This window comes from Euprymna scolopes, chromosome 2 (genome assembly GCF_053919585.1).
Source record: "Euprymna scolopes isolate OS-2025 chromosome 2, ASM5391958v1, whole genome shotgun sequence".
In the NCBI taxonomy this organism is placed as follows: Eukaryota; Metazoa; Mollusca; class Cephalopoda; order Sepiida; family Sepiolidae; genus Euprymna; species Euprymna scolopes.
The window spans coordinates 146,247,055-146,259,283 of record NC_136483.1 but is presented as its reverse complement, the minus strand read 5'-3'; the positions used below and the strand labels follow the sequence as shown (position 1 = coordinate 146,259,283).

The following is a 12,229-nucleotide window of genomic DNA, read 5'->3' as shown; positions in this document are numbered from 1 at the left end:
CCACCAATAACAATGGCCAGTGACTCCTGTCTGAGAGTACATCTTTCAAACTGCTTGGCCTAACGTTCACTGGAAACAGGAGTTGGAACAATTATATTGAAAACATTGCCAGGGCTGCTGCGAGGAAGGTAGGCTCTCTCTACCGTGCTAGAAAACTACTGACACCTGAAAGTACCCTGTACCTCTATAAGGCCACCATTCGCCCATGTATGGAGTACTGCTGTCACATTTGGGCTGGTGCATCTGCTGCTAGTCTCTCACTCCTAGACAAGGTTCAAAAGAGAGTCACCAATCTGATAGGCCCTGAACTGGCATCTAAGCTTCAGCCTCTGTCCCATCGACGAAACGTTGCATCCCTCTGCCTGTTCTACAAGTATTTTAATGGTGAATGCTCTGACGAACTGCAGACACTTGTGCCCCCACGACGTAGACACCCTCGACAAACCCGACAGGCATCTAAATCCCACCCCCACACAGTAGAGATCCCTAGATGTAAAAGATCTTTCTACTCCAGTAGTTTCTTCCCCAGAACCGCTAGACTCTGGAATTCCATTCCAGGTCCCTGCTTCCCCAACTGTACTGACATGCAGAAGTTCAAGTCTAATGTGAACCGACATCTTGCTGCCCAAATCCCAGCATAGTGCCCCTGATAGTAGCCCCCTACACCACAGTGTGCCTTGTTTGGGGTGAAAATGTAATAAAAAATCAGTTAGTTACAACTTTTCAGAAAGTTTTATAAAAATCCAAGGTATCAACTTTTTTTAATAAGCACAAAAGTGTCAATTTTAGCCATTTTAACCGGAAAGGCACCCCTAGAGGGAGGGGGGGGGGTAACCGGAGTTTTCCTGGAAAATCCGTTCTGTTACTTTTTTTACTCATATCATGTTTAATGTTTGTGCAAAATTTTGAAAATTCCAAGGCGTAGTTATTGAGAAAAATGCAGATGGATGAACGGACAAGGGTGAATTTACAAGTCCACCCTCCTTTTGTCGGGAGGGGGGGGGGAGGGACAAAAACAAAAATTAAACCTTTATAATTTTAAATAAACATGAGTTTTATTTATTTAAAAAAAATATTTAGTTGATAATTATTATTTTTATAGAAGAAATAATTTTTTTTCGTTAGAGGCTTACAGAGATTTATTTCAAATGAAATAAACAGTAAATTATACAGATTGATCTAAAAAAAAAAAATACCAGTAAAGTTTCCATGTAGTTTCGCTATTTCATATTGAATGAAATAGCGTTTTCCAGGAATTGAAATTGTAAAAAGATTTTAAAAGGTTTTAATTTTTTAATTATAATTTGTAATTTATTTCATTTAAAAAAAAATGAAAGAAAAAAATATTTTTTTTCTTTTTTCTGTAAAACCAGGGAAGTCACACCTTCATATGATGCAATATTTTAGGCTTAGCGTTTTATGGCCAACGGAGTGTGATAAGGAAGAGAAAAAAAATGAAAATCAGATTAATTTCAGTGAGTTAGCCACCCCCTTCTCAGAAAACTTCTAATTTTTCAACCACTTCCCCATAATTCTTAAAAAAAAAAAAAAAAAAAGCATCAACAGTCAATTCATTCCTTCCGTTTTCTAATTGGTTAATAATACAAAAAATTTTTTTAAACATATTTGCAAATAAATCAAAATAAATTAAAAAAATAAATAAAACATTTGAAAAAGTCATATTAGAAGAATTTATTTTTTAAAATAATTTTATTTTATCTATAATTGCAGTAGTGAAAATTTCAGGATTTAAAAAAAATTTATTTATAAATTCTGTTTAGCTGTAGGCAGCTAGTAACGACAAGACATTTCTAATATTTTTCTAATTACAAATACAATTACCAATTTTGATTTTATATATATATATATATATATATATATATATATGATGATTGCAACGTCTTGTCAGACGAGTGCCACTCCCTCAGACATTTAAAATCCATGAGCCCAAATGTCTGAGGGAGTATCTATACGAATATGATGTTAGAGTCTTAGCTTTATACGACAGCTAAGTCTCTCTCTCAGTTCAAAATGTTGAGATCCAGCAACAAGCAAGAGCAAGATAGCCAGCAACAAATTAAACTGCAGACCAGCTTAATGCGGGTACAGGTCTTCCGCTTTATGGTTTTTTAAATCAGAGATTTGCTTCTCCTAGAAAGGTTGCCTTCACCACGGCTTACAGGAGCCCTCTCTACCCCAATACACACACACACAAATATACACGGTGCTAGTTGGCCGTTGACCCAGAAAAGAGTTCATTCGCCCTTTATATACATACACACACACACACACATATATATACACACACACGCACATATATATATATATACACACACACGCACATATATATATATATACACACACACACACACACACACACACAGCTATAGAGGTTTTCTTTAATTTTCAAATTACCTTAAACACCTATGTAATATATGCATATATTCCACAAATGCAAATATGTATTGGAGGTGGGTTTGATCTACAGATTTTAGTTTTAACTGATAGTTTAAAATGAATAAATATTCGTCATTAGTATCAATAATAAAAAATTTTGTTTAAAAAAATAAATAAATAAAATAAAAGAATCGTTTTTGGTCTCGTAAAATAGGCACACATTTTCCCGATTCCTATATTTTGAAAAGTTCCGATTTTGTTGATTTCCGATTAATCGTCTCAGCAATAGTAGTTAGGTAAGTAGGTATGTATCAGCATATCTACATATATTTTTTATGTTTGTCTCCTCTTCTATTATAATTATCAATAGATAAAACGATACTGTAGTAGTAGTAGTAGTAGCAGTAGTAGTAGTAATAAAGACATAGTTAAATAAAGAGCAAAACAGAAACAAAAGTAAAAAGAAACTCTTGGGCAACACCGAGCCAGGAAAGCTAGTATATCTCTATGTTATGTATGTGTATATGTTTATATATTTGTATGAAAAGAATTCACTCCTTAACTAATTAACCGTCTCATCACTACTAACCTAGATACCGACAGCCAAACAGAATTTATAAGTAAAAAAAAAAAAAAATAAAAATAAAGTCTTTAAATGTTCAGTTCTGCAATTATAAATAAATTATGAATTTTTGAACAAGTGTGTGCAATGTGTACTATATTTAGTTTAATTTAGTTTTATGCAAAAGGAATACAAAGTTAATGGAAGCCCTTCATTAAAATTTAGATATCTCCGACTATTTGTGAAATTTTAATAATAGGTATTAAATATTAATTTATGAATATTCTTCAAATTTCAATTTGTCGGGAGCATTTTAAAGGGATTTTAGAGGTGCATAGTATGGGCACAACCTCCATTTAAAAATTCAAATATTTCAGATTCGCATTAAATTCAATCCATAGTCAGCAGACATTAATTAAGTTAGATTTCTTGAATTTCAATTTCTTAATACCCCTTAAACTTGAGCCTTAAAATTTAAACATATTCTAACAACCCTTTAAATTACTAAAAAAAAACTGAACAATTGGGGAATATTTATCAACTGATATTTAATACCCATTGTTAAAATTTCACAAAAATCAGATGTGATTTTTAACAATGATCCTTCCACTCCTTCTTTATCCCCTTTGCATAAAAGTAAATTAAACTGAATATAGCCTACATTACCAACCCTTATGTGTAACATAACATAATGGTCTGTTCATTGATTTAAGAGTGAATCATATATATGATGCGTTCTATTTTTTTTTTACTCTGTTCGCATGGATCAAATGGGATTGCAAATTGCATTGTTATGACTGAACTTATGCATTCATGACTTGAAAATTTCATCTCCCTATTGCAGATATTGACAGTGTGTGACTAAGAAAACAACCCCTGCCAAAGACGTGCATAAGTAGCAAAGGTGTCATTGAATTCTTGGCAAAAATACATTGAGAATAGTGCTGCTTATGTAAAAAAATAAATTCTGGATAACAAAATGTCGCTCGTTTTAATGGTACTACTCACGTCTTCGTAGCTCTTCAACTTTTTGTGTTAAAAAAATAGGAGGCTTTACTTTTGTAACGACCCTTGTACACAGAAATATAAAAGCCTAACTTGATATAAAAGTATATAAAAAAAAAGACTGTATGCCATAATTGTTTGGATGAAGATTCTTAAAGAAAGTAAGGATAGTTTCATTTTTTTTTTCCATTGATTAAATGCAAATTAGTTATGAAAATGAATAAAAATATTGAAAAAGCCGGGCTTGTATTACCGTACACATAGATTCGAAAAAGTTGTCAAAAAACAAATATATAACAAATAAATGTTATCAAAGGCAAGATAAGTTACTTTTCTACCAAACTGGATATATTTTTTGTGTTTTTATTCAATGTAACATGTTTATTTAGCTCGAAAAACATACAGTACTTACCGATGTATTCGAAAATTCAAGATGGCGTCTGATTCTCTCTTTAACACGGTAAGTTTAGGATAAGGTGTTATAAATACAAAACCGGATAAAATACTGTTAAAAACTCGCTCAATATATGTTACCGTGACATAGGTTGACATATATTCGGCGTTTTTAATAGTATCTTGTATAGTTTTTTTATTTATAACACCTTATCCCAAACTTACCGTGTTTAAGAGAGAATCAGACGCCATCTTGAATTTTCGAATACATCGGTAAACACTATGTTTTTCGAGCTGAATAAACATGTTACATTGAATAAAAACACGAAAAATATATCCAGTTTGGTAGAAAAGTAACTTATCTTGCCTTTGATAACATTTATTTGTTATATATTTGTTTTTTTTGACAACTTTTTCGAATCTATGTGTACAGTAATACAAACCCAAAAAGCCATATTAACTCAATTATGGATAAAAACAAAAGATCAAAATGTATTTCTCTCTGTCTGTGTGTCATGCAGTGTTTCCCCGGACATTATTCCTAATTTTCTGCCCACCTGATTCTATTAAGTGAGCCTAATATGTCTTGGTGCCACCGGCCCACAGAGACAGAGGTGAGGTCAGGTTAGGTTGAGGTAAAAATGGGGTGAGGGTGAGAGTCTGTTATATGAGTCAGAAAAATGAAGACCACCATCTCCTTTCCCCCTCTTTCTCATCAGCATCCCTGTGTCTGGTTGCCAATAACTTTGGGTGGATGGGAGAAAGTAACCCCATCCCCACCCCACCCTTATGCAAGGTGTGAACGCAGCTCCAGAGATACTCCCCCTCTCCAACCCCTTGAATTCTTTTCTTTCATGACTCAAAAACTTTGGCTATCGATTAGTTCCCCCAAGATAAGAACTAGAATGAGAAAAAAAAAAAAAAATTTAGAAAAATCAAGATACAAAAAAGTGTGGGAAGGGAGAGGAAGATAAAAAGAGGGGCAAGTTATGCATGAAGGGAACGAAAACAGAGTGGGAATAAAAGGGGGAAAGGAAGGGAAATAGAGAAGAAGGGTAAAGAGCAGAGGATGAAAAGAGAAAGGGAGGAGAAAGTGAGATGAAGGAGGAAAACAGAAATGAAAGAGGAAAAGAGAGAAGGAGGAAAATGACAGAAAAAGAGAATGAAGAAGAGAAAGGATGAGGGAAAGTGAGAAGAAATGAAAGAAAGAAGGAGAAAAGGAGAAAAAGAGAAGAGGATGAAAAACAGGAAGGATGCAAAGAAAACGGGATGAAAATAGAAAAGGAGGAGAAAGACAGACAGAAGGGAAAAAGGGAAGAAGGAAGAGAAAGAGAAAAGAAGGAAGAGAAAGAGAAAAGAAGGATTGGTTGGTTGGTTGTTTTACGGCATATCAACCTTTTTCAGGTTATTTAATGCCGAATCTAGTTATTTTGAGGAACGATTTTTAATGGAGTATTTTTTTTTTTTTAAGTCAGATTCTATTTAACCCATAGTTGGGACCCTAACAGGTACTACCACTCCGGGTCAGAGTGGACCTGGGAGCAATGGCAATTAAAGGGTGGCTCCACACTCTCCAAGGCCCGCAAGGGGGGGCCTCACCATTGGATATAGTTTTAGGTCATATCCAGGACCAGAAAAGAAGGAAGAGAAGAGAAAAGAAGGAAGAGAAAGAGAAAAGAAGGAAGAGAAAGAGAAAAGAAGGAAGAGAAAGAGAAAAGAGAGAGGAAGGAGGAAAAAAAAGGGAAGGAGGAAAAAAAAGGAAGGAGGAAAAAAAAAGGAAGGAGGAAAAAAAAAGGAAGGAGGAAAAGAGAAAGGAAGGGGGAAAAAAGAATGAGGAAAAGGAAAGAAAAGAGAATGAATAAGAGAGAGGATATGGGAAAGTGCCAAGGGAGGAAAGAGAGAAGAAGTGTGGAGAATAAAATAAAAGAATGAATAAAGAAAGAAAAGGACAGAAAAACGAAAGAAAGAAATGAAGAGACAAAAGAGAATGAGAAAAAAGAAATGAAGAAATATTCAAAAGAAAATGAAGACTCTAAAAAATCTGGCGGTTGGGTGGGGTGGGGGATGCTATAGAACCAGACTATTGGAGAAGACTCTTGACATTTATTTAAAAACAGAAACGAGTTCTTTAGGGCAACAAATGGACTTCACATTTAAAATGCGTGTAGAAAGAGAACGCCGGCGAAGAATTTCTATTATTAATCAATTCCACTGGTTGCTTTGCTGAACAATGGCGGTTAGAGAATGCGTGTTGCAAAATATGGCAGCTGCCAATTTGGGGGCCATTGCACTCTGCTGTTATGAGAATTCCATTGGGTAAAGAAGGCGCGTCGAGTGTTTAATTCAAGTCTCAGTAGAGATGATCTTTCTCACAAAAAGATTTGAAGATATTAACAAAATGAAGATTTAGTGTCTTTTATCAAATCTCTCAAATCTAATATTAATCGAAATTTAAAGATACAGTTATTTCACACAAGATTTTCGAAAAAGCCATATCCATAGATGAATGCCTTTTATTAATGTATTAACTTTTACTAATATACCAACTTTTATTAATGAATTAACTTTAATTATGTACCAACTTTTATTAATGTACCAACTTTTATTAATGTACTACATTTTTTTAATGTACCAACTTTTTTTTATTAATGTACTACATTTTTTTAATGTACCAACTTTTTTATTAATGTACTACATTTTTTTAATGCACCTACTTTTATTAATGTACTAACTTTTTGATGAATATACCAACTGGCTTTGTCCACTTGCTATCGTTTCACACTTTCATTCTTAGTCACAACTTGAAATGAAACTAATCGATAACAGTAGACAAAACTAATCGATAAGAAAAGTTAGTCAATAAAAAGACAAAGTTAATGAAACTTCGCACATGATCACATTCATCCAATTTGCTACTAAGGTTGCTAGAAAATGCTTGGATCAGTCTACAACTCCAGAAAATACCCAACTCTTGATGCAATCCTCAACCTATATACGAGTCAGATAATGTGATGCCTTTCAGAGCATTCTTTCTTGCCTTGACCAAGTACAAAATCAATTTCGCAATCTAGTGGGAGTGATCTTTTCTGTTCTCTCCAACCCTTTTATCAAAGAAGAAACCTTGCTAGTCTTTATTAATTTTTATATATATATATACCTTTTCTTCCCTATTTCTTTACAGATCTATGTGGGGTTAATAGTGATGGAGCGGGAAATGGGCAGGAGGGAACGCAAGCTGTATATTTTTTCACCGCGGCAAATTCAGGTCATATTAAAAGCATTTTATAATGGAATGAGGAATGATTCTGGTTAAATCTGAACACTTTTTCATATAGATATTCCAAAAAGGTTGTTAAATTTGCACTCCCCTACTAATCGACCCTATGTGCACTAGTATGTTTAGGATTTGAGGCGGACATCGCACATGCATACATACACCGTTTCCTTCCAGTTTTTCACTATCTCCATCTCGGTCCTTTCTACTTTATTCCTATATCTCAACACCAACCTAATCTACACTTCTTTTAATCTTGTTTATATACAACCAAATCCTTTTTTAACAACATTTACCAGAACCTCCTGATATTAACTTCCGGTGACGTAGAGGACCTGATATTTTCATTGCAAACTTTGCTTTCGTATAAGCTGTATCGTCTGAAGAGGTCTTTAGTTACTAAAAAACTAGCTAGCCGAAACATGCTCATGACTGTGTAGCAAGACATTACTGCTTATGTAAAAACAAACAAGTGAAATAATAGATTACTAAGCTAAAATCCAAACCGAAACAAAGACTTAGGAAGAATTCTTGATAAAATTATTTTAAAAAAATAGATCATTAGCTAGGTGTGTCAGAAACTAACCTTACGAATGCGTGAAATATATTGAATAATTCGACCCCCTGTCTTTCCAAGCTTATAACTACTCGAAAAATGTAATCTAAACCCTAATTTTTTTCAATTAAAGGAGCAAGGACCAAGGTTTCATTAAAAAAAACCCCAAAAAACAGCATAGTTTTTTTAAAAAAAGGTTTTAAACTTCTGACTTTACAGGTAAATTTCTAAAAAACACTATTCTTTTTTTGTTTTAAATTTGAATATATTTTTTATTCATCTTTTATCTTCAATTTGTGATATATAAAACTTTGGTGCGTAAATTAATTATTTACTTTTTAATAGACATTTCAAAATAGGGGAGGGGCGTGAATTTAAAAACGTTTGTCTAAAATATTATATTCGGTTTATTGGAAAGAGCATAAAATTTCACATCGAGCCTGAAAATATCGTAAAAATTAAATCAATAGAAAAATTTTGATAGATTTTTAAAGTTTAAAAATTGAACAATACTTATCTCGTAAAAATTAATTGATTTCATTACTGTTTTTTAAAAAAATAAAAAATAATATTTCTATTACTTTTTATTCAACTTTAATAGTTTATTTTGGAAGTATAAACCATAAAGAAAATAAACAACCCACTTTTAAAAGAGAAATTATGAGTTTTTCATATTTTATTTGCAATTTCGTGTTAGGGGTGTCAAAAATTCCCAAAAAATTCTGATACACCTAGCCATTAGCTATAATCAAAGCTGAAACCAAAACTTTTGAGGAATTCTTGGTAATATTATTTATAAAAAAAAATAGATGACTTAAGTGCCATCAGCTCTGATCGAAACTGAAACCAAAATTATGAAGAATTCTTAGTAAAATTATTTATAAAAAAATTAAATGACTTGAATGCCATCAGCTGAAACTTATGAAGAATTCTTGGTAAAATTTATTACAAGAAATGGAAGTACATAATTAAATGACCCGGATGTAAGCGCGACACAGAAAATAACACATACGTTATCCTTTATATATATATATATATATATATATATATATATATATATATATATATATATATATATATACACACATACTGTTTTAACAAAAACCAAGACTTCAAGAAATGGGTTGATAGCAACAAAAAGTGTATTTCATAGTTAGTTACAATTGCTCCAAGACCATTTTGACAAATTCAAACAATATGTTGTTTGAAAATTTTCACAAGAACAGCCTTTCTTCCGGCTTATTAAATAAAAAACACTTTAGCAATGAAACATTAAGGAAAAAGAAACATTTCCTTTATGAAGAAAAGAAAACAAGCGGGAACACTTTACTTCTGTCGCATCCTTTGTAAAGTATTTTTTAAAGATTTATATATCTACTTATTTTCGTATCTTTACAAAAAAGGAAAAAAATTTATATATATATATATATATATATATATATATATATATATATATACACACAATCCTGGTTATATTTAACAGTAAGTCCATATTTATTCATCTATATATGTGAATGATTTTGAAAAATAAATAGATATATGAAGGTTTATAAAATCAACAAGACGTTCATTCATTTGTTTTTGTTCATACGTCAATTCAACAACCTGGTATTCGACATTACTAACATCAACTTCGAGGTTATTTCTTTATTCTATGGAGTTTTGAAACTTTACACTTTTTCATCAGAGGAAGTAAATAGTCCAGTAGTGCATAAAAAGAAAACATTTTTGTAACAGTATAAAAATCGAAACCTCAGAAATTGACGTTTTGGAATCTAGTTGCAGGAATGGGAAGCAGTAAATATTTTATCATTATTTCAAGGTGCTCGACTGAGCTCCAATCCTCGATCTCTTTTTGTAAAACAGTCACAGCAATAACTCCTTTTCCTACACAACTACAAAGAACTTTTCTTTTCTTCCTACATCTGCGGAATATCAAATAGTTTCTTTTCACTTTCGTCTGTTTCTCTGTAGATCACAACATGGCCATCTTCAAGTCTAATAGTCACCATAAATAATCAAATTTTGTTTCATCATTTTCAATCCTTTCATAATATTCTTCATCATTCACAACTGACAATTCATCCATCTTGTTAATCATTATTTTTAAGTGGCTTTTAGCCTTCATAAGTGATAAAATTATTATTAGTAGTAAAAAATAAAAATGTACTCACAATTCAAAATTGTGGTTACATTTCCAACTTGAATCATCTTGCTTTGACAATCTAATAATAAAAAATCGAAGATGGGACATGTTTCTGAATTGAATTCTGATGAAGATCGATAATTTATATTATTTGGATTAGTGTTTTCAGCTTCAGTGTTATTCTCACAACGTTTCGGTTCATGTACCTTCCAACCTTTTCATGTGTATTCTATAGAATTATCTGCAAGGACCCATGACGTAGTGAATAAATTACTTGGTGAAATTCAGTTATAAGTTACACTATTCTGGAGGTTGACAGTTAAATCCTCAATAAGGGCGATACTAAAATACAATTGTAAATTACTTGGAACTTCTACTCAGTCATGGCTGACAGAATGAGAGCATACTACCCCTGTGGATTGAATAAAAGGTTTTGTTTGAAATTCCGTGCAGATTCCCAGAGTTTGACAAGATACACCTGAAGGAAGTTGGAAGTTACATCGACCGAAACATTGTGCGAATAGCACTCAAGATGAGAACAGTAGTCCAAAGAATCCAAATAATACGAGGATGGAACATATCTTGAAGAAAGTGTAGTGATGACTTTTCTTTTTAGCGCAGACTTTAATGAATTCTTGAGGTCAATAACATATAGTTGAACTCTTCTCAGTGTTGAAGAATTTTAATACAAAAGACCCTATTCCTAATGGTACCAACTGACCAATAGTTATACTGGATATACTTGAATACTAATGGTTTGCAGCATAATGAAATGTTGCATTGAACAAAATAAGAAATCAAACGAGGATGAACACTTTGGAGACTATAAGAGTATGTGAAACATGTTACCAATCCGATCTAAAGATATTTAGTGCCATTACACGTTCTATGGCCAGATTGACATTATCATGAAGCGAAACTACTTGCTGACTTCCTTGAAAATTTTTTTAATGTGTCGTTCAAATATATCAATTTCATACAGCAGTATTTTGGTGAAAGATTTTATGCTTCAAGTTCTTTATATCTACATAAATAAGACAGTAGATGTTTTTTTTTTTTTTATAAATTTTCTTCCTTTGAAGATTGTAACGCTGGGTATGGGGCAGCCAAACCAGCTGCTAACATTACCCTACTTCTTATTGAAACCAACCGAGAGCTCTTTTTAGTATCCTCGTTGTTCCCTTAAGTGCAATTGTCTGAGTTTCTTTTGCACTTGGTCCACCAGGAATATTAGTTAGGTAGGACTTCAGGTTCTTCATAAGCCCTGTGGCACCTATAATAACAGGTATGATTGATATCTCCCTAAGATTCCAGTTTCTTTTCATATCTTAAATGAGACCTTGATATTTGGTCTGTTTCTCCTTTTCAGCTCTGTTCAGACCTCCATTATGAGGGACACTCACTCCAACCAAGGTGTGTGCATGTATGTGTGTGTGTGCAAATATTTAACGATAAACTGTTAAACTACTGGTCACGTAACACTGAGATTAACAGGAAATAGTAATCATATAACAAGGATGGTTTATAACAAGTAAAATCTTTGTTTGGATGGTTGAATAATGCATACAAAAATATGTTGGCAAGTTGAAATGCAAAATATTCATTTCAACTTGTCAACATATTTCTATTACTTTTGCGCATGTGCAAATTCATTCGTAGTTTGAATTGGCTTAATTTTAAATCTTTCTTATCTGTCGGGTTAGCTCAAACAATAGGGAATGCAACCAGAGTGGTAAATTTTTTGGTTTCAATTCTAGTTGATGTCACCCAAGTCATTTTTTTTACTTTTTTAACTTTTGAAATCACTACTATATATTAGGTACAATATAATAATCAATAGCGAATTGATTCTGTAATAATAAATACAAAATCTGCATGAATTAAAATATATTTAAG

At 32.5% G+C, this 12,229-nt stretch overlaps 1 protein-coding gene across 13 annotated transcripts in view; it reads right to left on the bottom strand.

Moving 5' to 3' along the window:
* The window catches only part of LOC145297068 (protein FAM110B-like), a 202,555-nt gene that overhangs the window by 12,720 nt on the left and 177,606 nt on the right, over nt 1-12,229 (bottom strand). For 10 of the 13 annotated variants that reach the window (XM_080143312.1, XM_080143316.1, XM_080143314.1 and 7 more), the window contains one exon: nt 10,362-10,412. The exons of the other annotated variants lie outside the window; for them this stretch is intronic. In XM_080143312.1, the coding sequence (XP_079999438.1) occupies nt 10,362-10,412 (51 nt within the window). The remainder of the gene's footprint in view (nt 1-10,361; nt 10,413-12,229) is intronic. 13 annotated transcript variants of the gene reach the window in all.